At 65.5% G+C, this 26,521-nt stretch overlaps 1 protein-coding gene across 1 annotated transcript; it reads left to right on the forward strand.

Annotated features, from left to right (window-relative positions):
• Nucleotides 1–13,041: 13,041 nt before the first annotated feature.
• On the forward strand, nt 13,042–16,617 carry LOC114484242 (uncharacterized). Its single transcript, XM_055079561.1, has 7 exons — nt 13,042–13,154; nt 14,353–14,463; nt 14,817–14,914; nt 15,230–15,367; nt 15,448–15,573; nt 15,651–15,772; nt 16,060–16,617. Exons 1-7 carry the CDS (start codon nt 13,042–13,044, stop codon nt 16,363–16,365), a joined length of 1,014 nt encoding a protein of 337 aa, XP_054935536.1. The 3' UTR covers nt 16,366–16,617.
• The last annotated feature ends 9,904 nt before the right edge of the window (nt 16,618–26,521 follow it).

Here is a 26,521-nt window from a genome sequence, read left to right on the forward strand (position 1 = left end):
AGAGCCAGCCACGGGGCATCCAGACCCCTCACTCTCAAGAACGCCAGCGTCCCATCCCGGCAGGTGGGGACCGGCCCGCGTGTGCCCCGCCGAGTGTCCCCAGCTCCCCAGCAGCGGCCCCCGCGCCTCCCCTGACTGGCCCCATGTATGCTTGGACGAGGGAGGTGAGTTAACGCAGAAGTTTCCTCCAAAAGAGCTCAGCAGCAAAGCCCAGATGGAAAAATCCGCCTCCGTGGAGCACTTTGGAATGGGGAATGATTTCTTTCTGGAAATATGCGGTGTGAGGGGTGAGACAAAGGACAGCCCTGGATGCTCCTTAAGACAGAGACCAGGGCCTCCTCGGGCCAACAGTCCCCTCCTCGCCGGGACCCTCACCTCCACACCTTCCACCTTGCCCCCGCTCCTGGCTGCCCTAACGCTCGGTGCCACGGGTCGGAGGGTCCCAGCCCAGGTCCTAGGGGGGGCCTGCTGCACCCAGACCAACAGAGCCGCGGGCACGGGTGGCCTCCACGCACACGCGGTCCCCCACGGCCGCCTCTGCCGCCGCCAATCCCACGCCCGCCGCGTCCTCCGGACAGCAGAGGCTCGCTGCCCTCAGGGCGGCCCATCCCGGCGGGCTCTGCTCCAGGAGTCTGCGGGGCCCAGGCTCCCGCCGTCTTGTGGCTCCACGCTCCTGGGAGTGCTGGAAGTCCTCCCCGCCCCGGGGGCCCCTCTGCAGACGTTGACGGGTCAGACCCGGAAGGGGCACAACCCCTTCTGTTCAGGTGTCCGTGCCCCTTGCTGTGGCCCATCCACCCTGCGCGGGGCCGGTCCTCGCGGGCCCGTCAGCGGTGCCCTTGCCACCTCCAAGCCCTGTCCCGCTGCGCCCTGGCCAGCCCTTCCACCTTCCCCCCGAGGCAGCTGCCTGGGCTTTGCATGTGGGCCGGGCACCCCCGCCCAGCCCGTGGCTGTGCCCGGCCCTCTGCCCTGGGGCTCCTACGGCTCTGAGTTCCCTGCCAGGCCGGCTCTGCTGACAATAGGTAGGAGGCCCTCCTTCCCCGAGTCTGTCCTCAGGGAGCTCGCGGTCCAGGTGGGAGAAACCACTCAACGGGGACTCTTAGGTGCCAGGGGCAGGCCTCCCCCTGGCCGTGAGCAGGAGAGAAGGGTCTGCAGGAGGACTTCCCCACCGCAGGATGCCACCGTGACAGGCCCGAGGCCTCCCTGAATCGGGCCCTATGTGTCGTGGGCGCTGGGCAGAGAGGGACCTCAGAGGGCTGAAGGCCAGGGCGGGCAGGCCCTGGCACGGGTGTGGGAAGGGAAACAGGATGCGCGCCCCTACCTCCCGGGTCAGCGCAAGAGGCAGGGAGGATGGAGGAGGAGAGGCGGAGGTGAAGCTCGGCCGCGGACCCGCCTGGCCTCTCCAGCCCCCAACCCCTGACATGTAGCCTCAGTCTTCAGGAATGTCCTGTCCGTGGCAGGAGCTGCCAAGGAAAATGGACAGGGCCCAGGGGCGGGGGCCCCGGCAGGTGGCTGGGGGCTCTGACACTTTCCTGGCCGAGGCCTGCGTCCCCCGTGGACGCTGCTGTAAGGCCGTGGTGCGCTCATGCATCTGGGCTGTGGGAGAGCGTCCAGACCTCTGGCCATCTGCTGAGGCTCCCACTTGGAGGGCCGTGTTGAGATGTCTGAAATATTTGTTTTCTAAAGGATTCACTTCCAGATGATTCTAGAAGGGGCCAGGAACAATCACCCTGGCTGCAGCAGGAAGGCCCTTATTCCCCCTTGGAATCTGGACCAGGAAACACCTCTGTACCTTGAAAAGCTGAGGCCACACTCTGCCTTTCTTGCGGCATCAGCCCATTGACTCACTCCCTTGTTCATTTATTCATTCAGCGAACACCTCTGCTATGACCCAGACCTGCGGCCAGGGGCTCAAGACCCCACCTGGTTAAGTCCCCCTCCTCAGCAAGACAGTAGGGAGGCCGCGCGGAGGGCTCCAGGCCGCCTCTCCCCGGCCCTCACTCTCTCCCCTCCTCCTGCGGCCTCTCTCACATATGCCCGGAGCATCCTGGTCCCTGTGTTCCCACGGGAGGGTCAGCCCCAGGTGGGAGCTGGGAGTCCCCCCATCTGCCCACATTCTTCCCATCGCCCTGGGGGCTCTGGTGAGGAAGGGGAGGAGCTGGGTACCTCTCCTGTGTGCAGCTGCTGTGGGCCGAGGTCTCCATCCCTCCGTGGTCTGGCCCGCGGTGTCTACGGGCACTTGCCGAGATGCGGGGTCCCCGTGGGTGGAGGATGGGGGTCTAGGAGAAGAAGACCACCTGGATCAGCCAGGCGGGGGCCAGTCCGCGAGGGAGGGGGAAGAGGCCCAGAGAACAGACTGCCTTGGCGGGGAGGCTGGGTGTGGTGGACCACGTTTGTTTCGGGGGGGGAGGAGTTGACAAGTCCCACGGTGGGGGGGGTGAGGGGGTCCGGGAAAGCCTGGAGATGGTAGGGGTGCTGAATGAGCTGGAAAGGGGGCGGCCAGGGGGGTCCCTCGAGGAAAAATGGGGGACATGGAGGCTCCAGAGTGCAGGGTGGCCGGTGCCCCTTTGTGGTCTCAGAACGTGAGTACTGAGAACGAGAGAGAAGCGTCTTGAAGAAAAGGCCAGAAATGGGGCCTAGGAGAGGCAAGGGTCCCAGCTTGCAGGCAGAAAGTGGGGACTGAGGGACTCCCCTGGTGGCCCAGTGGTTAAGACTTCGCCTTCCAATGCAGGGGGTGCAGGTTCGATCCCTGGTCAGGGAGCTAAGATCCCACAGGTCTCGCGGCCAAAAAACCAAAACAAAAAACAGAAGCAATATTGTAACAAATCACTAAAGACCTTAAAAATGGTCCACGTCAAAAAAATCGTTTTTAAAAAAAAAAGAAAGTGGGGACTGGGACACCCCAACAGACACACCCCAAGCCATTGAGGACCCGAGCGAGAACCCAGCCATCCCTATGACTAACCAGCGAGATGCCAAGCACTCAGATGTCCCCGGAAGTTTTGCAGGACCCTCCCTCCTGTGTCTGCCTGACCTTGACCTTGCATTAACAAGCGCGGTTAACCCTGGGTGCCTGCTGTTTCCCGGCCGAATCCAAGGGAGACGCTCTGAGCAGGAGAGTGTGGCTGGGGGATGACAACGGGGTGGCCCCAGGGGCCCCACGGGTCGCGGTTATCCTCTGCTGCCTGAGAGCCTCATTAGAACGGTGAACCAGTGCCCACGGCTCCGCGGTCAGGACCCAGGAGGGGTGGGGCTGGTGGACCGATTTGTCCACGCGTGATGGGCTGGACTCGGTCACTTGGAGACACTCCCCCCGCGGCCGGGCTCAGGCCCCACGTCTGCGCCTCAGAGCTCCCTGCGGGCCCCTCTCTCCATACGCCTCGCCGGGCTTCCTCACCGCTAGTGGCCTCAAGACAGCGGGATGTCTTGCACGGTGGTGGCTCTTTCTCCAGGAGACAAAACCTGGGTGGCTTCTTAAAGCTCAGCCTCGAGTCTCATGGCAACAATTCCAGTGCATTTTATTGATTCAAGGGGAGGGGGACGGACCCCACCTCTTAACCGGAGGGACATCCAAGTTTCATCGCAAAGGCCCGGGCACGGGGAAGGGGCCTTTGGCCGCCATCTTGGTAACCGGTGGGCTGCACCATGTGTCTCTAGAGACAGGAGGAATCACGGGGCTGGGGCTGTGTCAGAGTCCCGGCACCAAAGTCAGTGGATAAAACCATCAGTCCAGTGGCAGGCGGGGCGGTCCTCGATTCCACTTCCTCTTGGGACGAACTCTCTTGTCTAAGCTCCATTTTGTGAACCATGAGATGAAGGGAGGATTCTATCACAGAAGCAGAATCAAAGGACAAGGGAACTTTAAGGGACTCGGCCTTCTGCAGCGATGGAGCCTTGGGCTGTCTACAAGGCACTGCTGCCTCTGGTCTGGGGTTGGGCCTGAGGCCAGCAGGACAGGCGCTGAAGACAGAAGACGGACAGGATGTGGGAGGGGACAAGGGCCACCCAGACGGCACGAAGACACACAGGGACCCGGGTGGGCAATCTGGAGCCTTCATCTCTTGCCACCTTCTATGGGTTAAAGAGTGTCCACAAAATGCATGTCCACCCAGAACCTGTGCGTGTGACTTTACTTGGACAAAGGGTCTTTGCAAGTGTCACCAAGTGAAGATGGGGTCACAGTGGAGTAGAGTGGGCCCTAAATCCAGTGACCAGGGTCCTTCTAAGAAGAGGGACATTTGAACCCAGAGACACATACACGTAGGGGAGAAGCCACATGAAGATGGAGGCAGGAATGGAGGATGCAGCCACAGGCCCAGGGAAGCCTGGAGCCCCCAACGCTGGAAGAGGCAGGAAGGACCCTTCCCTGGAGCCTCAGGAGGGAGTCCAGCCCGATGACACCTTGATTTCAGACGTCTGGTCTCCAGAACCATGGGAGAATCAAGTGCAGTTGATTTAAGTTTGCCCAGTTTGTGATAAATTGTCATGGCAGCCATGGGAAGCTTGGGCGGCGTAAACAGCAGACATTCACTGTGTCCAGTCCTGGAGGCTGGAAACCCAGATCCAGGCGTGGGCAGGGCTGGTCCTCCTGAGGCCTCCCTCCTCGGCGTGTAGACGGCCGTCTCCTCCCTCTGTCCTCACGGGGTCGTCCCTCTGTGTGTGTCTGTGTCCTGATCTCTTCCTATAAATAAGGACACTAGTCCTGTGGGATTAGGGCCCACCCTCGTGACCTCATTTTACCTTCATCATCTCTTTAGTGTCCCTATGTCCAAAGACAGTCACATTCTGGGGTCTGGGGGGGTCAGGACTCTAACATACGGATATCGGGAAGCACAGCTCAGCCCACGACATCAGACGATGTGGTCACACGGCCAACACCTCAGATCCACACAGGGATGGGTACTCCGGGGACACAGCAACACAAAGCAAACCTCAGCCCCACCTACGGGGCCCCCGTGCTGTGTCGAAGGTCACAGAAGCAGACACTGGGAGAAGTGAAAACAGAAGACGTCTGCAGGAAGGACCCTCCGAGCCGTGTTTCAAGTGTGCTGGGCCTCGACCGGGCCAGGGCCAGGCTGGATTCTGCCCACTGGGTCCAGGGAGGTGACCTGCCCTTGCCATGTGAGAACCGGATTTCTGGGCCAAAGAGACTGAAGTAGCGTGGGCACGGGGCTTGAGCTAGGCCACAAGGTCCATCTCTGGGACCTTTGTTGGGACCACTGGGAAAGGAGCCTTCTTTCCACTGAAGTCTGGACCCATCTCCAGGGGCGGCTGCAACAGATGACCACAGGCTGAGCAGCTTAAACAACAGGAATTCACTCTCCCCCGGTTCCGGAGGCTGGAAGTCTGAGATCAAGGAGGCTGCAGGGCCGTGGCCCCTCCAAAGGCTTAGGGGAGGGTCCTTCCTGCTTCTTCCAGCTTCTGGGGGCTCCAGGTGTCCCTGGGCTTGTGGCCGCATCCCCCCGTCTCTGCCTTTGTCTTCACATGTCCTCCTTCTCTCCCTGTGTGTCTCTTCTGTCTCTTATAAGGACACTCGTCACTGGATTTAGGGCCACCTGGGTAACTCAGGATGACCCCCTCTGGGATCCTTAATCACGGTTGTGAAGATGCTTTTCCCAATAAGGTCACATTCACAGGTTGGGGGATTAGGACGTGGACATATCTTTTGGGGGGACCATCAGCTCACTACAGATGCTGTACTGCAGGATTGTAAGCCCGGAGCTGGTGGACACCATGGCCTGGGGACGGACGGCCTCTGAAAACAAGAATAAATGAACATTCAGGACCAAGAGCTGCAAACGGGTAACTGGGGACCCAGCTCTGGGATCCAGCTGAATCCAGTTTGAGCTGAGATACTGCCACTTGTAGCCAAGTCTTATGGGTCTCTGGGTTGGTCACAGAGGGAGGAAGAAAAGGATTGGGGGTTGGGGGCTGGCCTCTTGGGAGAGGGTCCCAGGGGGACCTGCCCCACATCTGACCAGGCCACTCCACCTGCAGGACCAACATCCAGAGGGCGAGCTGGCCCATCCTAGTTTAGGCGGCAGAGATGTCCTCCCAAGGGCAGAACAACTGGCTGTTCTGACACTCAGCCGAGCCCCAGTTCTAGAATGGACCAGCTTCCGCCAAACGAGGGGGGCGGAATTCAACGCAGCTGCTTCCTTCTTAGTCCGGCCCCCTCCCCTGCCCCCTGTCGGGCTCACATTCCCTCCTTCCGGCCCGGCGGCCCCACCCCGACACCGTCCGCGCTCAGCTCCTCCGGGCGGCAGCTCCCAGGACTCTCCTCTGCGCGCCCAGGGCGGCCGGTCTGCAGTATCAGATCAGATGGAGGTGTGGCTGTGCGACAGGGACCACAAGTAGGGCCTTGAGCCCGCCGAGCTGCCTCCTGTGCCGTGAGGTCGTGAGGGTGGACCCCACAGGTCCAGCCACCTGCCTTGCTGCACAGTTTCCATCGTGGGGTCCGTGATGGGCTGAATTGTGTCCCCCAAGATTCGTAGGTTGGAGTCCTAACCCCCAGCCCCTCAGAATATGACCTTTATTAGGATATAGGGTCGTGACAGAGACAATGGGCAAAGGTCCCTCTGGAGGAAGTAGGGCCCTGAACCCTTTGGGACTGGTGTCCTTATAAGAAGAGGGACACAGACACAGAGAGAAGCCACGTGGAGACCAGGGTCAGAGACTGGAGTGATGCGTCCACAAGCCAAGGGCCGCCAAGGGTTGGGGGGCCACCACCAGAAGCTGGGAGAGGGGCCTAGAACAGATTGTCCCTCAGACCTCGCAGAGGGGACCTGCCCCACCGACAGCCTGATTTTGGACGTCTGGCCTCCGGAACTGTGCGAGAATAAATTCCTGCGGTTCTAATCCACCCAATCAGTGGGGCTAAGTTATGGCAGCCCCAGGGAGCCTCAGGGCCCCACCATCTGTGCACATCCCAGCCAGGGGGAGGGGGACAGAAGCACGCGCCTCTGGAGGGGTGACAATGTCCCTTTGGTCGGAATTTGGTCATGTGGCCACATCTAGCTGCAAGGGAGGCTGGTAAAGGTTACACCATAACAGTATAGCATCTAGAAGCTTCTAACAAAAGATTCTATTGGTGTGTAAGGAAGGTGGGCAATCAGGGGTGTGTGGCAAAAGCGACTAGAACAAATGTCCGGGGGGGTCCACCCCGCTGCCCCAGGAGCGGAGGCCTGGAGGGCCCGTGCTGTGTGGGTGGCTGCAGCTCTGGGGAAGGCAGAGGTGTGATCGGATGCCCCTGTACCGGGTTTCTGAGTGCCAGATGAGAAAGTCTGGGCTTGCTTAGGGAAGCTCTCGAGGTTTCAGGTGTGAGACGTGTGTGATCCAGGGACACTGCAGGGAGGGGGTGGGCTTGATGTGCAGTGAGGAGGCGGGGGAGGGGCTGCCGTTGGGCCTAAAGGGCACCAGGGACCAGGGCCCATCCGGGTGGCAGCTGAGGGAGAGGATAGAAGGTCCTGAGCAGGCGTGGGAAGGCGTTAGGACGGCCCCATGCTTGTGTCTGGACACGGTGGCCCAGTGTTCATGCAGACAAGTGAGTGGGGTGAGGGTTTGTGCCGGCTGGGTTTAGAGCGAGGCAGCAGCTCCAGGCTCAGGCAGTGGCAGACGGTCAGCTGGAGTGGCTGGGACTGGACACTGCTCTGGAGATGAGCACAGTGTCCTGAGGAGCCTGAGGGTTGGGCTGGAGAAGTGTGTGCCCCTGGCTGGCTAGCTCAGCTCCCTGCTGCTGCTTTGTGGGCTCCTTCCTGCCCGCCGTGTGCCGGGGCTGTGGCGTCCCCAAGGACCCCTGGGGGGATGTGTCCAGGCTGGCATGGACACGCAGCCACAGGCGCGAACGCCAGTGCAGTGTAGGGGCTGTCCAGGCCCCCCCAGGGAGACCCGAGATCTGAGTGGGAGGGGGCAGAGGGGGATGACATCTGGGGTAAAGGGCATGGTCAAAGGCTGGAGGTTGGGGAGGTCAGAGCGGCCGAAGGCAGATCCTGGAAGCCTTGGCCAACCACAGTGAGAAGGGAGCAAGGGATGTATATATATTTTACACACACACATATATATATATATATATATATACACATAGATACATATGAGGTTAGTACCAGTTGGGGGTTGTTACCCAGGTAGGAGTTTGGTACCCAGGTGGGAAGTTGGTACCTGGTGGGAGGTTGATACCCAGAAGGGAGGTTGGTATCTGGGTGGGAGACTGGTAACTGGGTGGGAAGGTGGTACTTGGGTGGGATATTGGTACTTGGGGAGGAGGTTCGTACTCAGGTGGGAGGTTGGTACACAGGTGGGATGTTGGTACTTGGGTAGGAGGCTGGTACCTGGGTGGTAGCCTGGTATCCGGGTGGAGGTGGTACCTGGGTAGAAGATTGATACCTGGCTCGGAGGTTGGCACCTGTGCGGGAGGTTGGTACCTGGGTGAAAGGTGGTCCCCAATATGAGGTTAGTATCCAGGTAGGAGACTGATACATAGGTAGGAGGCTGGTATTGGGTGGGATATTGGTATGCGGGTGTAAGGCTGGTACTCAGGAGGGAGGCTGGTACCCAGTGGAGGGTCACTGAGTCCTGCTGATGGATGTGGGTGGAGGGAGAGGGCAGGGAGATGGCTCAGGTCATGGAGGTAGAAGTACCTGCCTCCTCACTGACTGGATTTGGAGGATGAGGGGAGCAAGGGACAGAGAGATGAGGCCAGGAGCCATTTCTAGGGAAGGAACGCTGCAGGAGGCAAGGTGGAGGAGATGGCGGCTGTGCTTGGGGCCTGGGAGCTGGAGGCTTGTGTGGGGCTGCCAGGAGAGATGATGGGGACTAGCTAGTCCTGTGACTTGAGCGTCTGAGAGCTCGATGGGATGAGAGTCAGGGCTCAAGCCCTGGGCGTGACTGTGCCTGGGCCGAGGAGCACAAATGGGTGACGGCAGCCAGGGTCCTGCCCTCTCTGTGGCCCTGCAGGGCACGTTCCATCTGTCCCGCAGCACATGACACTAATTCACCGCCTCCTCCCAAACCCTCCGCCAAGCCCGGTTCTCCCCGCCACCTCCCCCGCCAGCCATCCACTCTCCCGCCTCTCCTTCGCTCCAGACTCAGTGATGCTCCTTGTACTCTGACCTTTGTCTTCTGCCCGGCTCAGGGCGGGGCCTTCTGTGTGTCTCCTTCCAGGGCAGCCCATGTGACTGTGGCCTAAATGGAGCTGCAGGGCCCCCACTCGGAGCTCCGGGGAGTCATTCGCAGCTCATCAGAGCAGTCTGCAAGATGGCCCACACCGCCACCCCGTGTGCCCTGCCTCACTCCCAGGGCGTGAGGGATGGCACCTCTCCAACATCCCATCCAGTCACTTGTGTTGCAAGCCCTCACCACCCACACCTAAGCCTGTAGGGGACTGTAGGGTGACGCCCCCGAAGGTCACCAGCTAGCACTTGCCCCCAGCTGAATGCCAGCAGTGCTTCCTGTGGGCGCCCGGCCTGGAGCTAACGCTGCCCACCAGCGTGGACGGTCTATTGTGCAAGCCTGTCTGGCTGCTGAGGAGCGCACGCTGGGTCCCCTCACACACAGATCGCACGGTGGTTGCGATCTAGGCACCTATGCTTTTCCGCTGGCTCGGCAATTGGACTGGACCAGCCTGGGGCAAAGGTGTCAGGAAGTAGCCCTACAAGGCCCGGTGCCGAGGAGAGGGGCGGAGGGTGGAGCTGCCACTGCTTCGCCCGCAAGCTCCCCATCTTGCCCCGGGGACAGGGTGGTGAAGGAGACACAGGCAGTGAGATGCCAGTCAAGCCTAGCAGGCTGGAGGTGCCCACAGCACAGGCGCAAGAGTGTCGGGGAGAGAAAGGGTCTGTCCACGACAGCCCACCGCCCCAGACTGGCCACGTCTGCAGGTCACGTCTGCTGGGGGCTCTACAAACTCCTCTTGGTGCGGTCCCACGCGTGGATCGCAGCACCTAGCCACCAACTCTTACTGTGGCCAAGACCGGACTTGGCCCCGGGGGTCCGCGGAGCCCTAGCAGTCCCTCCGCTAGGGAGCCTCTCTAGCTGTTGCTACCTGAAATTGATGTCTGGCCTCTCCTCCAAGCCCTTCTATAGAGATGCAAATGTTCCATTAGCATGCAAACAGCCTGAGGTAACCAGCTGTCATGCAAATACCTCCCATTCTCCCCAGGGGAATCAGGGAACTGAAGAGGTGCCCGACCCCAGAAGAGTGCGGATCTAAACAAGGAGGACCCCTGGATCCTGGCACTGTGGCCAGGGAGCAGAGAGAAATGCCCTTAGGAGTGCCCTGGGTCTGCTAGGAGCCCACATGATACACGGAGCCGGGCCGCAGCGGACCTCTGACCCAGATCCCCATCACCTGGTCCAACAGGAAAGTGACAGCAGATGCTGGGAGGCACAAGGGGTCCCCGTGTCCTGGGGTGGACGTGACTGGGAGCCCAGGGGATGGATGTCCGGGGACAGGAGACCAGGTCCAGAGGGAAACTTCCTGCAGGGCCTCCAGCAGCCCAGGGGTCCTGGGGGCTGACTTGTCCAGCGCAAGAGTATTTCAGGATTTCCCCGCTTGGTCGTGGGCCGACCCCCCCACCTCCGCCCGCCCCAGGCCCACTGCACCCGTGAGCGGTGCTGAGTTGTGTGTGTGGAGACAGAAGCGGCCGCGAGGCGGCAGCGCAGGCTCGCACATCACTGCCGACGTGGTCGCGGCCGGGGTCCACCCACGCGGCGTCCCGGGTCCGCCCAGGCCAGATACCGCAATGGTCCACGAGGGTCACCAGGGAGACGGGACACTCGTCCGAGCCACCCCGCTTCACCCCATCTGAGTCGCCCCGGGCTGCACCGTTGTAGCTGGGAGAGGAGAGGCGCCGCTCAGGGCGATGACGATTCCCTGGGCCTGGGGTGGCGCGGAGTCGGCTTCAGAGGGCGAGCCTTCCTACGGGGCCTCCGGTAGCCCAGGGTGCCGGGCGCTGCCTTGCCGAGCGCAGGAGGATTCCTGGGGTCTTCACTGTCTTGGGCCGACCCCGCGGGCCCCTTGCGCCTCCCGAACGGTGCCGAGTGGTTGGTTGTAGGTGCGGAGATGGAAGCGGCCGCGAGGCGGCAGGGCAGGCTCACACATCGCCGGCCGGGGCTCGCCCGCGTGGCTTCCCGGGTCTGCCCGCGCGGCATCCAGGTGCCACCCGCGTGGCGTCCCGGGTCCACACAAACCGGTTACCACAGTTGTCCACGAGGGTCATCTGGGTGATGGCGCGCTCGTCTGAGCCACCACAGGTGCCAGGTCGGGCCACACTGCAGCTTCAGTCACGGGTCTCCCCCTGAGGTCCCGTGGTGTGGGGCCTACGTCACGTCCCCCGGGCACGAGGATGGCGTCCCGTGCTGCCAAAACCCGGGACTTTGTGTACCCAGCCCAGCGCACCGAGCCCACCAGACGGTCCTCCGCAACTCTGGGCCTTTTGGTGAACCGCGTCTGCCTCCAAGGGGAGACTCGGACCCTAACAGCCAGTCATTAACATCTCCGTGCAGTTCGGCTGTTTGAGATGCTAACAGTCTGGGCGCGCCGCTGCCTCCGGTTCGGGCGCGGCAGGTCCGCTGGCCACCCAAGCTCCGCCGGGAGCACCACCACGGATGTGGGGTGAGGCAGTCACCCTAGTTTCCGGGGGATCACCAGCGGGTGGGGTCCGGACAGGGCAAGCCGGTCAGTTCTCCATGCCGTGCTCTGGGGCCCTCATGGGCCACTGGAGGTGCGTTTCCCCCCGACCGGCACACCCTGGGTCTGCTCTGGAGCTCACGCGCTGCTGGGAGTGGGCCCCACCGCACCCCAGGGTCATGACCGCACGTGACCAAGCCTGGGGGACAAGTGGGGACATGGGAATAAGGGGTCCTGTGTCCGGGGGTGACGAGGACCTGATGGGGAGCCTGGGTGAGGCAAAGCCCAAGCTCCAGAGGGACCCCAACTGCACCAGACCACCGGTGGCACGGGGCCCCGAGCGCCGCCTGCCCAGCACAGAGGATCCCGGGGTCCTCCCCCCTGCGCCGGGGGCCAACGCCCTGAGCTGGTCGCACCCCCAAATAGGGCCAAATGGTTGTGTGTGTGGAGACAGAAGCGGCCGCGGGGCGGCAGCGCAGGCTCGCACATCACTGCCGACGTGGTCGCGGCCGGGGTCCACCCACGCGGCGTCCCGGGTCCGCCCAGGCCAGATACCGCAATGGTCCACGAGGGTCACCAGGGAGACGGGACACTCGTCCGAGCCACCCCGCTTCACCCCATCTGAGTCGCCCCGGGCTGCACCGTTGTAGCTGGGAGAGGAGAGGCGCCGCTCAGGGCGATGACGATTCCCTGGGCCTGGGGTGGCGCGGAGTCGGCTTCAGAGGGCGAGCCTTCCTACGGGGCCTCCGGTAGCCCAGGGTGCCGGGCGCTGCCTTGCCGCGCGCAGGAGGATTTCTGGGGCCTTCACTGTCTTGGGCCGACCCCGCAGCCCGGTCACACCCTCCGAGCGGTGCCGAGCGGTTGCCGGAGAGGAGACAGAAGCGGCCGCGAGGCGGCAGCGCAGGCTCACACATCACCGGCCGTGGCAGCCGTGGCCGGGGCCTCTTACGGCCAAATCTGGGGGTCTGCCCCATCCTAGCTTGGAAGTCTACCCATGGCAATGTCTGGCGATTTCCCATGTAAACCTGGGGGTTCACCCCTGGCAAAGCCTGGAGTTTTTCCACCGTAAATCTGGGGGTTCACTCATGACAAAAGCTGGAGTTTTCCCACCGTGAATCTGGGGGTCCACCCATGACAAAGCCTGGAGTTTTTCCACCGTGAATCTGGGGGTCCACCCATGACAAAGGCTGGGATATTCCCACGAAAATCTGGGGGTCCCCCCAGAAAGCCTGGAGTTTTCCCATGTAAATCTAGGGGTTCTTCCATGGCAAAGGCTGGAGTTTCCCCACGGTAAATTTGGGGGTCCACCCATGGCAAAGGCTGGGTGTCAGGTGCGGCAGGGGTCCACAGGAGCAGGCTCTTCCCAAGGCCCTGTCTGAGGTGCAGTCAGAGCTGGAGAGCTCTGGGTCCCTTGCTTAGGCATGTCTCCTCCCCCGACCCATGGCACCAGCACCCTAGGCTTGGTGGCCGATCCCTATGGACCGCCGGGCCCCAACACCCCCCATGAGGCCAACGTGGTTGCCCCAGGGACAGGGTGGCCCGGGGTGGCTGGGGGAGACTCGAGGCTCCCTGGTCTTTGTCCCAATTCTGAATGCGCAGGCGGTGTCCCGGGCAGCGGTGCACAGGGTGGCCACGGCAGGGCTGGGAGGTTGCCGGGCTCATCACCAGGGCGCGCCCGCGAGCCGTGGAGCACGGCGGGCGTGCCGCGTCCTGACGATGGATCGTGGCGGTGAGGGGACGGGGCGCCCGGCCACAGTGGGGAGCCGGCGCGTGGAAGCCACCGTGCTCGCAGCGGGCTCCGTCAGCTAGACGGCACTCGAGCATGGAATCAGCGCCTGCCTGGCCCAGGAGACCACGGTCCCTTCCCTCGGCCCGACCTGAGCCCCAACCCCCCCCCCCAACCCCTCACGACCTCTCCATGGACTCCGGGCCCACGGCGTGGTCTCAGCCGCGGTGGTGGCAGAAGGCGACTGACTCCGAGCCCCACTGGAGCGCCTGGCGGCCCCAGCCAAGACCTCCGTCCAGGGGCAGAGCATGCGCCCGGTGGGGGCTGGGTGGGGAGCAGCCTGCAAGGTCCGCCCTGAGGGGACATGACTGTTTCGACCTCGGAGTGGGGGAGGGACATTTGGGGACAATGCCAGACCCTGTCTACGGGATGCCAAAGGAGGGGTGTGGAGAAGGCCCTCTTTGGAGAATTCCAGGACAGGAGAGGAATGTGCGCTGGACCGTCCCGGGCGGAGGTGGGCCTTGCGGTGGCCCCAAGCACGGTCCCCGCTCTGATTGGCTGGCAGAGCAGGGGCGGGAATTCTGGGCGGGGCCACCCCAGTTAGAAAAAGCCCGGGCTAGGGCCCGAGGAGCAGGGTGTGGGAGGGGGGTGGTGGGAGGGATGGGGGGGCTCAGGGGAAACTGGGGAAGTGGGGGAACTGAGGGGTAACCAGGGAAGCGTGGGGTACCGGGGGCAACCAGGGGAAGATGGGGAAGTGGGGTGCAGGGAAGCATGCGTGGGCCAAGGATCACCTTGGAAGTCTGGAGCCTGGCAGGAGCGGAGAAGCGTGGAGCGGCTGGCTTGGGCAGGGCTGGCGGGCACCTGGGAGCCTGGCGGGGATGCGGGGCGGGCTCCCAGGTGCCTCGCAGGCAGGACGACATCGGCGTGGGGAGTGACAGGTCCAGGCTGGCGGTGCGGAAGCAAGAGGGGGGAGCCAGGCATTCACCCCGGTCAAGTTTGGTTTCAGGTCGTGGCAGCTGGTGGACGGGGAGCTGGAGAGAGGCTTGCCCCAGGGCCTGGGCGGTGGAGGTGTAGCTGGCAGCCGTGGGCAGGTGAAGACAGCGCTCTGCCGGGCCAGGTGAGTCCCCTTCCCCTCCCTGGGCCTTGCTCCGCTGGCCTTCTGCGTAAGGAGGTTCCGGGGAGCCAGGGCCAGCGAGGCGAAGTGGCTGACGTCCCGGCAGAGCGGCAGGGCGACGGCAGGGCAGGCAGCACAGGTGACACCGTCTCAGGGGGAGCTGAGGCAGGGCGGGCTGGGAGCCGCGGCTGTCCCAGGTGGAAAGGGCATTTCCAGAGAGTGGGGCGGCAGATGGGGCAGGGCTGCCAGCGAGGGAGACGATCCAGCACGTGGGGGCCGTTCAGGCCCTGGGGCAGACAGGACGAGGCGGGGGACTCAGGTCAGTGGGCCCCCAGCTGCCACTTCACCCACTGCAGTTCATTTAGTAGCAGGTACAGGGGCGGCTCTGGCCCAGGCCTCCTGAGGCCTGAGCCGGAGCCTCGAGGGCCGGAGAACGGGCAAGAAGGCAGACGCAGTGTGCGGGGAACCGCCGCAGGACGTCACCTGGGGGAGCGGTGGCCACAGGGACAGGGCCCCAGGGAGATTTCTGCAGCGAGGAGGCTGCCGCGGGCCCAGCGGGCCACCATTCCCATGCGGCACTGCGGCCCGGGGGCTGGCGCGGGAGGGCCCCCAGTGAACTTGGTGACACTGGTGACACTTGGCCCTCACCGCCCGCCCCTGGGACTGGCACGGCAGACAGGACAGCACCCAGGGGAGTCAAGGGCACTGGCGAGACCAGACTAGGCGAGGGGGGCAGGGCGGCGTGAGTGAGAGCTCCGGGGGGCGGGAGGCCGGGGCGCAGGCAGGGTGAGGAGCTGGAGCCTGGCGGCGCGCGGGCGGCTCGCCGGCCTCCGAGCCCGCGGCCGAGGCGGGCCTCTGCGGGCGGTGACGCGGCAGGGATCGGTCCGCGCTCAGACCGGAGACGAGGGTGAGTGTCCAGCCCGCGGCCCGCCCACCCCCTCGGCCACCGCGGCCCACTCAGCCAGCGCCGTCTCTGTCTGCCCACAGCCGCGTCTCCAGTGGGTGTGGACGCGCTTGCCAGCCGCGGAGGCCGGGCGCCTGGATGTGGACAGAGAGACGTGACACGGTCCGGCGTGACGGCGAGGAGAGACGGGACGCCGTCCGGCCTCCCTGGTGAGCGCAGGGACAGGCCAGGCCCCCCGGGCCAGCTGGCCCGCACCCAGCCCTCATGGCCGTCCTCTTTCCCGTAGAACATTCTCGGCTGGCCCCGCGGGGGAGCTGGAACACCCAGCATCTCTGTTCCTTTACTTTCCTGAAGGAGCCAATACACTACTGCTGCTCTCTGGACCCCCAGAACCCTCAAGATGACAAGGTGGGGGGGCCCCTGCCACACACGGGGGGGCAGGGTCGGGGGGCTCGGGGCCGAGAGCTGGGCACTCATTCTGTCCTGACCCGCAGAAATGGTGCTACCCAGCTCATGCCTGGGCCTTGGAACCCGGACTTCTTCAAGTCTTTCTAGCTCTAAGAATATGCTGCATTCTGGAACCACTACACACCCTGACTCAGGAATCAGCTCTGGAAGGTGGGCGCGGGCGCCCCTCCCCGAGCGCCCCGGCCGGACCGCCCTGACCCGCCCTCACGTCCTGCCTCTGTCCGCAGGTTGAGCTAAAGGAACGGACGACCCACACCCCCGGAAGAGCAGCACGCGGCGCCACCCACCCCCGCCCGGCGACTCCATCCTTGCGGCTACGCCCTGCCGCGGCCCAGAGACCACCACCAGCCTCCCTCCCTCCTTTTCATCCTTTTCTCTGTCTTTTTCCTTCTCTCCTCTCCTCTGTCCTTTGCTCAGAAGACTCAGAGCGTCCAGAGCCCTGTCTCCCCGTCCCTCCTGAACTAATTTGCACTAAGTCGTTTGCACTGGTTTGGGGTTCTGGAACAAGCCTGGGTCTCTCAGCGAGTGAGTGAGTGAGCTGCTGAGTGGCCGGGCCTCCTCGGCCTGCGCCCCCCCCCAGCGCCCACCTCTCATCCATCTCTGTCTGGGGGCGACTGGGGGGGGCCCGAGTGCGTGGGGCCCCGCCCTCCCCTCGCCTAGTCTGGACGCTCCTAACATCGAGAGCAAACCTCGAAGCATTCCATTGCGTGTCTGTCTCGCTTGGTGTCCCTCCCTGCCAGGGCCTCCCCAGAAGCCCTGGACTCATCAATAAACACAGTTACAGGAATTGGTCTCAGGGACTCTGGATTTGAGCTGTCTGCCTGAGGAGGGTGCGCCGTGGGCTGGGGGGACGTGGGGCTGGGGTGGGGCCTGGGATGGGGAACATGAAAAGGCGTATGGGCCGCGAGGGGACGGACACAAAGGGTGGCGTGGCGGGTGACGGACGGGAAGGGGCGATGGGTGGGGAAGGATCACAGGGTGGGGGGCTGTGGACACGAGGGGTGGGCAATGAAAGGGCCCGTGAGGTGGCACGGCAGAGGGCACGGAGACTCCCGGGCACAGGGCAGGCACCACGTGGGGACCGGGGCAGGGGCAGTGGGCCGTGGGACGCAGGGGTTCCCTGCAGGGAGACGTCGGGGCTGAGGGTGAGGAAGAGGTCCTGCCACGTGAAGCCCCTCCTGCACACACATCACCTAGGCCTCCCTAGGCCCCTGCCCCGGACCCCGAAGGCCTGCTCTACGGGCTTGGTTTCTAGAATTTTCCTAGGGGAGCGGTCTTGCCACGCGTCCCAGGCCGGCCACGCCCCGGGGCAGGCCCTGAGCCCCGGGCTCGGGGCACAGAGGCGTCCCCTCCCTTCACTCTGCCGTGGTGGGGCCGGGGGCGCAGGGGGGCAACAAGCAGGAGACCCAGCGAGGGGCAGAGCAGGGGCGCTGCGGGGCGAGCTCTCACTAGGCAGGCGACAGCGGGGAGGGGGTAGAAAGGGGTGGGGGCGGAGGGGAGAGGGGGCCCGCGGCCGGGAAGGGGACCTTGCCGCTGAAGGCCCAGGGCCACGTCCTGCTGGCGTCTGGCCTGGGGTTTGCGCCCGGGGTGCAAGTGCAGCCCCCGCCTGTGTTCGTGGTTGGTGTCCGGGTCCAAGGCAACAGCTGGCCGGTGACGCCCCTCTGCCTCTAACCGGCCCCCCCCCCCCCCAACCAGGCCTCCCAGCTCCTGGGCGCCAGGCGCGGCGCTGGGAACCCGAGGGAGCGGCCCTTGGAAGCAGGGCTGGGTCCTTGACCCCTTCCCGTGCTCGGGGCAGTCAGGAAATGCCTTGCGGGCCAGCTGACCGAGAGGAGATAGCAAAGGCCTGGGAGACCCCGAGCGCGTGCCTTTCCCAGCGTCCGGGCTGCGTGGCCCTTGGCTGCTCTGGTTCTGGCCCCACGAGCTCCCCCCCATGCACTCCCCATGGGTTCCGTGTGTCTGGGCTCCTCTCTGGGGCCCACCTCCCGCCTGATGGGAGACGTGGGAATTCCCGGGCTAAGAAGGGGCGGCTCCAGGCCAGCAGGGCAGGTGGTCAGCACGGTTGCATTTATATGAAGGCGTTTAATGAAGGCTAGCCCACGGCACCCTTGGGGGCTCCCCAGTGCCTCCTGCCCCCCCACCCCCGGGAGGCTTTCACAGGCCAGCGGGCAGCTCATGGGTGAGGCTACATCCATCTCCAGGCCCACGGCCCCGCTGGACTCGCCCGCATGGGTCTTGCCAGCGGGACAAAGAAACCCATCCTTCAGGTTTCACGAGTTAGAACTCCCCATGGCCTTCTTCACGAGCACCCGTCTCTCCTGGAGCTTTGCAAAGCTGGGCCTCAGAAGACGAAATCCCAGCTTCCCAGGGGATGGCGGTCGTGGGGTGGGCACCTGCAGGTGGCCGGAGGGGCCCCGAGGGCGACCCCGCCGTGGGTGGGAGGAGAGAGAGAGGCACTCTGGGGAACCTCCTCCGGGCATAGGGAGGACTCTCCACTTCCAGGGGAGCGGGGCCGCCGAAGGCAGTGGGGCCAGGTCCTCGGGGGCTGCAGCCCCTCCTGGTCATACCCTCACTCCTGCTCTGGGCTTCCACCTGGAAACCCGAGGTTGACCTGGGGAAGTGGGTGCTTCTGGATCGGCATTAGACCAGGGTAGGGGCTCCTCGCCACATCCACCTGGGGCAGGTGTCCGAGGCCCTCGGGCCCCTGCCTGAGGCGGGCTGTGCCCACCCGCCTGGCCCTCCGCATGCACACGGCAGCGTCCACCCTGCGTGTGCCCGCCTGCTCTGTTTTCAGGGCCGGTTCCCCGGGCAGCAACCAGGAGGGGACCCACCTGGAGGGCTCTGGGTGGGTGTGGGCAGCCTGTGGGGAGGCCGGGGGTGGGCCCAGAGCCCCGGCCCAGGTTGTGAGCCCCGCCCGGGCTGGGAAAACAGGCAGCCAGCGCCCGCGGCAGCGCGGCAGAGCCCCTCCGTGGTTAGCTGGGGACCCCAGGCTGGAATGTGTTTACCTTTGGCCCAGCCCGACTTCCTGCTTTGAGAGAAGGGGCCCAGAGGGGGCCGTAAGGCAGGCCCGGGCCCCCCACCCAAAGGCGCTTTCAAAATGCCCCTGCGCTGAGTTAAGTGTCACCAGGCAAACAGGGGCTTGAATTTCACTCCCAGCCCCAGCAGGGGCGGGGGTGGGGCGGTCACCTCCAGGGTCTTCGCACCTGGACCCTCCCCCTCCCCCGGCCGCGCCGCTCCGGAGGGTTTAGGCTGAGCGACCACCAACTCCCTGGCCTACGGAGAGCGGGGCTTCACGTGTCTGCGCGCCCACGCATCTGTGTCCACGCGCGTGTCCGTGTATCTGTAGGTCCCTGCGTGTCCACGTGTCTGTGTGTCCACGCGTGTCCACGTGTCTCCATGTGTCTGTGCCCACACGTGTGTTCGTGTGTCTGTGTGTCCACACGTGTGTCCACACTGTCTCCATGTACCTGCGTGTCCGCGTATCTATGTGTCCACACGCGTGTCCGTGCGCGCGTGTGCATCTCAGAGCGTCCCCGTGACCCGTGTGCGGTGGTCAGTCGTCCGGCTGTGTGCTCTCAGGCTGCGCAGGCCTGACCGGCTGCATCTCCCGGGCTTGTGTCCGCAGGTGTGTGGCTACAGCTGTGAGTGAGGACCTCCACTCGGGGTCACCGGCCGTGCCGAAGGCATGGATGGGGGCCCTGCCCTGTTTGGGGGTGCTCTGTGGGGACTGCTGGCTTTTGTGTGGCCCTGGTTGCACGTGTGGGTTCGATCTGGGCCCGGATCGAATGACCTCGTGGCCCACCTTCAGGCAGGGATTGTGGACGGTGGGGTGGGGTGGGGTCCGGCCCTCCCTGTAGCCCTGAATGGAGACAGAAAAGCCTCCAACAGTACAAGGGAAATGATGTCCCTCAGCCAGGCCCAGCGTGACGCTTGGGGTCAGCACACGCGCCCCTCGGGAGTCTCAGTAAACAGGGCCGGGCCTGCCAGGGGGCCCCTCGCCCCACCCCAGGCTCCGGGCGGCACCGAGCGTAGGGCGCAGCGGGCGGGGGCCTGGGCTGGAGGCTCGCGGGGCGACGCCAGCGGGGGAAGGGGGCCCAGGAGGCTTGGCTGCCGCCCGGGGCCGGGACCCCACCCCCGGCCTGGGCTTGGAACCCTGTCCTTCGTCTCCCTCTGTGTCCGGGGTCTCCCCGGGTGTTGCACCAACAAGCCCCCAAGCCAGGGGCCCCAGCAGAGATGGGCAGACGGAAGGTTCTAGAAGGAGCGAGGCCTTCTCCTAAGGCTGTGGTGACCACAGTGGGCCACCGCGCCCACCTCCTCCCCCTGCACCCTCCCTTCTCCGCACCTCTCCCCGCCTGCACCTGGTGACCCAGCTGGCCCTTGGCCAGGGCTGAGGGGGACCGGCGGGCCCCTTCCTGGAAGCCCACCTGCAGGCCGGCTTGCTGGGAAGGGGCGCGCTCCTCGGCGGCCCCCGCCCGGCCGTTTCCTGGAAGCGGCCACTGTGGGTATTCTGTTCCTTGTCAGCAGCGTGTTGCATGGAGCAGACACTGCACTCCTTGTCCTCTGGGAGCCCGCGCTCCAGCCCCGAACACCTGGCCGGACACAGGCGGGCAGCCTGGGCTGTGGGGAGCTGCGCGGGCCTGGGGCCGGAGCGGCAAACAATCACGGCGCCAAGCGCGGGGCCCGTCCCGCTCCTGCGCGATGCCGCCACGTGCCCGGGCCTGGCGGGGCCCGTCCTGGGGGCCGGGAGGCCGCTGCGGGCGCAGAGCTGGGAAGGGGGCAGGGGCACCGGGGTCGGCAGGCCACGGGTTCCCACGCTCTGCAGAGACCCATCAGCACGCATGGAAGGCTGGCTGGGAGAGCCTGAGGGGGCGGAGAAGCGGGGTCAGGAAGCAGGGCAGGAGCGGTCACCCTGAGCCGGGTAGGAAGAGGCCCCCGGAGGGCGGGGGAGGAAGGGAAGGACGGCCGAGATGGGAAGAACGTGCCCTGGGACAAGGAATGGAAGGAGGGGGCTGGATGGTTGGGATGCCAGGAACAGGACGGCCACCAGCACCGACGGGGACCTTGGGGACACTGAGTCGCCTGGGGGCCGGTCCCAGGCCTGGGCGAGCTCTGTGCCGGGGGCTCCTGGCAGCACGCGGGCCACTGGGAGCGCCTGGAACGCCGGGAGGCCTGGGCGGGGCCGCAGGACAGGGCTCGGGACACAGGTGGGGGAGCACAGATGCTCCCAAGGGACAGCGTAGGGTGTGGCCTCGGGGACCCATGACAGCCAGGGGGGCCCCAGAAGATGCAGCGGTGGTCGACGGGGTTATGGGGTGCTGGGGGACAGGGCCCTGGGGCCGCATGTCTGAGGAGAGCTCAGGCCCAGGGCACAGGCCTCCCCCCGCCACCCCACCCCTCCCTGTACCACCTCTCACGTGTGGGCACTGGGGTCGGACGGGACGTGCAGGAGACAAGGCCCGGGGGAAAAGCGGGGGCCCCTTGGGTTTATTCAGGTGGCTTTCAGATCCCGCCCCGTGCGTGGCGGGGCCCACGGGGTACAGAGCGGCACACACAGAGCCCCCGCCGTGCGCCCCATTGGTTGGCGGTGACATCACCCCTGTGTCAACACCGAGGAGTCGACAGCTTCCCGCCAGGCTTTATGGAGCGGGACCTGAGCCGCCCGGGCCTCCACCCCGCGCCCCACACACGGCCACACACTGGCCCACTGTTCTGGGGTCTGGGGGCCAAGGCCCCCCAAGGCGGCCCGGCACTGCCTGCTCCTGCGCCGGCTCCGCGGGCCTGGCCTCCACCTCCTCCTCCCTCTGGGAGAGGCCTGTGGATTTGGAGGGCACAGAGCAGCCTCTGGGATGGGTCTCAGGCCCAGCGCAGCAGGGCGGGCTCCTGTGGGTCCCTTCAAACATGGGCCAGGCCCCCACAGGCCTCGGAGAAGCCCGAAGGGGACACCCTTTCCTGGCGCCAAGCGCTGGCAGACACCCATCCTGGGACTGTGGGCCATTGGTCAGAGGGGAGGGCAGCGAGATCCGCCACGGTGACACCCTGCCCACCCAGCCTCGTGACATGCCTGGAAGTGGCACCTCCGGGGCCCCGTCTGGGGTCGGGGGGGGCCGGTCTGCCCCCCTGCAGCCAAAGCCCCGCAAGCCCCCCGTCTCTCGGAAGGTGGTGGGCGGTCTGGGGCGGAGGCGGGGCAACACATGGCCCGGGAACCTTGCTTCCTAGAACCTCTGCGTGCGATGGGGACCCCTCAACCGAGGGGCCCTCTGACTCTGCCGGGCTGTAGGGACCCCAGAAAGGCCCAGAGCCTGAGGCCTGCCATCGGGAACAGGCCGGACTTCCGACGCGTGGCTCCTGTTCCCGGGGCCTGCTGGGGCCCGCTCCCCTCCACGTCCCCTGCTGCCTCACTGCCATGCCGGCCTGCCGCGGGCTCTACTTGAAAGCGTTTGCCCCCCCGAGATTGCTGTCTGCCCCTTTCCAAGAGGTTTCTGGGGTCCAGATGGGATGAGTTGGCCTAGAACGGCAAAGGAAGCCGGGCAGGAGGATGGGAGGGCCCTTCCTGGGCACTGTGGGATGCCCTGAGAGCCCATGGGTCACTGCATGCTGGTCTGGGACAGGCACCCGAGCCCCCAGCCTGGGGAGCTGGGGACGCAGATGGGTGGCGGGAGGGGGATGGAGGGACACCGAGAAGGTGGGGGGACGAGAGGGGGCCCCTGTCCTCTGTCACCAAGGGAGGGGCTCGTGAAGGAGGGCACAGCCCATTGGGTGGCCAGGAGGGTGACTGTCTCTCTCACCACCCAGGCCCGGCTCCACTTAGCCTGTCTCTCTGCTGTGTCCCTCCCTCCCCACGGCCCTTTCTGGGACTGACCCCGTGCCCGGGGCCTCACACCCCGACCCCAGCTGTCCCTTCGTCACGCTGCCGGCCTGGTGGGGGGCCGAGGGCCTGGAGCCTCTGCTCCCCGTTGGCCCATCCGAGGGTGAACGACCTCACCTGGGACGTGGGGCAGAGGGCATGTGTGCCAAGAGTGGCCCCCAAGGGACACGTGGCTGTTTGCAGTTCGGGAGGTGGCCGAGATAGAGCGGCTATTTTCCCAGTGGGCACGGAGCCAGAGGGGGCCGAGGGGCCGCCCCAGTCAAGGCCAGGCCGCTGCCTCAGGCTCCCCTCTGCAAGGAGCAGCGAGCACGGCGGGAGGGGACCGTTGCACAACCAGCCCTGCGCTGCTGCTGGCCCGGCCGCCGCCGCCGGTGGGACCGGCCTGGCGCCCCTCCCCCTCCCCCATGAGCCGGCCCTCCCTCTGGTTCCCAAGACGCCCCCGCCCCGCAGGCGGCTGAGAGGGTCGCAGACTATTAGCCTCCCACATGTGGGAGCCTGTCATGCGACAACTTAATTAAGGACAAATTTCACGGGTCCTGGATCTGGGTGGGCACGGCCCCTGCCCAAAGGGGCTGCGACCCAGAGGTGGGGGAGCGGGAACGGATGGGGCGGAGCGGGAGGCTCGGGAAGCGCAGGAGGGAGGCTGGGCCGCTGGGATTACGGGCTGCCATGACGTGCCTGTCACGGATAAGTGCTCACGGGGAGGAGGCGACGGTGGGGGCAGGGTGGGAAGGACAGCAGGACGGGGTCTGGAGGAAATGGAATTCACAGGGCCACCCCTGCCTGCTCCGCCGGCCTTGGAACCCTCTTTGAGTGGCAAGAAGGCCTCGGGCCTGGAAACAGACCCCCACCCCTGCCTACCCCGGGCCTCCTCGGGCATCGCACCGGGGCCCCAGAAGCCACGCAGACGTCCGTCCCGAGCTGGGTGTGGGGCCCAGCCGGGCAGGCCGGACGCCGCGCTCAGCCCTCCCCGGGGAGCCCGGGGTCAGTAGGAAGAGGCCAGCCCGAGGGCCGCGGCCGCCCAGCCTGGAGCGAGCCCACGGGTCAGGACGGGCCCCAGACATCCCCGCTCCCCGGCCATCTGTCACGGAGCTGTCACCCAGGAACGTGCTCCAGACGTGCTCTCCCTCCGGATGAGGCCCCGTGCAGGCTCCGGCGCCCCGCCCCCGCCACCCCCCCCGCCCCCCACCGCATGTACACCCTCGGTCTGTGAACACGCTGCCCGAGCCGCCCCGGGGTGCCCCCTTCCCAGCCTGGGGCTGTGACCCTGCACTTATTGGGGACATGGGCCTCTGCACATCCGTTCTGCTCCGGATGAGCCCCCGTGCAGGCTCCGGCGCCCCGCCCCCGCCACCCCCCCCCCCCCACCGCATGTACACCCTCGGTCTGTGAACACGCTGCCCGAGCCGCCCCGGGGTGCCCCCTTCCCAGCCTGGGGCTGTGACCCTGCACTTATTGGGGACATGGGCCTCTGCACATCCGTTCTGACTTTTCCCCAAAGACACAAGCCGGCTCCAAGAGCCCCAGCCTCGTCCTTTGCGGCCTCCGAAAGGGGTGCTTCTCGGGCCTCAAGAGAAGGCCGCCCGTCCCGCCTTAGCCAGCAGCAAACGGCCCATCCCGTCCAAAATGGCAGCAGGGGCTCTGAGGACGTGGCCACTGCTCTGGGGGCCGGCCAGCCTGCACCCTGGGGAGAAGCCCTTCAGCTCTGCCTCTCCCGGGCCAGGTCCCCAGGGAGGGGAGGCCCAGGGCTGGTCCCAGAGAGCGGCTACCTCTCCCCAGGAACCCTGCCCAGAAACAAAGTAAGGCAGGGGAGAGGATGAAAGAGAGGCTGCAGGGGGCGCTGGGCAAAGTCCCAGAGGAGGGATTTCCTTGGAAAGGGGAAGCCCCCAGCTGACCCTCGGCCCCCGTGATTCGGCTCCTGGCCGACGGGGCCTGCCCACTGGGCCTGCCGAGTGCGGTGTTGGTGGGCTTTGCTGTTTTCCTCAACCTTCGCCCCTCGTGCGCCACGCACACACACTCTCCCCGTTTTTTATTTTAACTCGGGAGCTCGGCCGACAAGCAACATGGGCAGCCTGACCCCACAGCCAGGCCCGTGGGAGCATCCACTCAGCCTGGCCTGAGTCCTCTGTCCCTCCTGGATCGGCTCATTCCAGACTCTGGGTGCCCTGGGAGGGACAGGCCCAGCCCCTGTCCGCCCCCAGGTGCCACAGGCACAGGTGCTGCCGGTGGTCGGGGGAAGCTTCCTGGAAGAGGGGCTTGAGGTCCCTAAGTCAGGATACTCTGGCCTCCAGCTGCCAGGAGGAGGTGTGCTCCGGCCAGGGGTCCCCTCCACCAGAACCACAGGCGGGCCTCAGGGAGACGCGTCTGTACTAAGAGGGGAGCTTCTAGTGGAAACACGGGCCGCTCCCCTGAATTCCACAGCGAGCTGGGAGGGGTCGCTGAGCTCCCACAGACACTAAGGGGACCAGCAGGATGTGGGTGCAGCTGGCTCAGACCCCTCGGTCTCTACCACCCTCGGGCTTTGTGTGCACGTGTGGGTCGGGGGTAACCGGAGGTCCCCGAGGGCAGAATAGCCCACACTCCATGGGGGGGGACGTCCACCAGCAAGAAGACGGCCCTAGCATGTAAGACGGGCCTACGGGACAGAGGCAAAGAAACAGGAACCTTCTGGAAGGTGAAGGTTTCCGCAGCTGAGCAGGAAGAGGAAGGCGGGTCCCTGTGTAATCTCACCTCCCACGGCCCACTCCCCAGCCCAGTCAGAGTGGGCAGGCCGGAGGGGTGTGGAGCACATGGGCCCTGGGGTGCACCCCCCAGGCAAAGTCCTGGGCACTGACCTTGGAGCTCAAACAGAGCCGGCGGGCCAGCAGGATGTGGGTGCAGCTGGCTCAGACCCCTCGGTCTCTACCACCCTCGGGCTTTGTGTGCACGTGTGGGTCGGGGGTAACCGGAGGTCCCCGAGGGCAGAATAGCCCACACTCCATGGGGGGGGACGTCCACCAGCAAGAAGACGGCCCTAGCATGTAAGACGGGCCTACGGGACAGAGGCAAAGAAACAGGAACCTTCTGGAAGGTGAAGGTTTCCGCAGCTGAGCAGGAAGAGGAAGGCGGGTCCCTGTGTAATCTCACCTCCCACGGCCCACTCCCCAGCCCAGTCAGAGTGGGCAGGCCGGAGGGGTGTGGAGCACATGGGCCCTGGGGTGCACCCCCCAGGCAAAGTCCTGGGCACTGACCTTGGATCTCAAACAGGGCCGGCGGGGCCGGCGGGGCCAGCGGGGCCGGCGGGGCCGGGCCCACCCCGGGTGGGCAGGGGGTCAGGGTCGGACGCACGAAGTCGGGGAAAGGGCAGTGTGTGGCACTGGGGGCGGGCAGGCAGACCAGGGGTCACCTTGGATGGGGTTGGGGTCTCCTGCCGCCCACACCCCCAGTGCAGGCCAGCTTCACAGTTTCATGGTGGTGCAGGCGTCCGGCGGGGACGGGGTCGGCCACCCCACCGGGTGCCCCGCCGGGAAGACCCTTTCTCTCTGAGGACGCCCCAGCCCTGGGGGTGTCTCTGGGACCGGCTGTTCTGCTCACAGACCCCTCCCAGGGGCCCCCGGCTCCTTTCGGGCAGGGGCAGCCTTGCACCCAGATTTCCAGCTCCCTGCGCCCCGGGGGCCCCTGCTGAGCCTGGGGTGGAGGGCAGGCACAGACGGCGCGTCTCCACGTAGCACCAGGGGCCACAGAGACCCCCTAAACAGTGCTACCCCGGGCACCTTCCCAAGGGCGTGCCGAGCCCAGGAGCAGGCCTGGGGCGGGCACGTGCTCCAAAGCCAGCTGCCTCTTCCTCC

Source organism: Physeter macrocephalus, chromosome 18 (genome assembly GCF_002837175.3).
Source record: "Physeter macrocephalus isolate SW-GA chromosome 18, ASM283717v5, whole genome shotgun sequence".
Lineage (NCBI taxonomy): Eukaryota > Metazoa > Chordata > Mammalia > Artiodactyla > Physeteridae > Physeter > Physeter macrocephalus.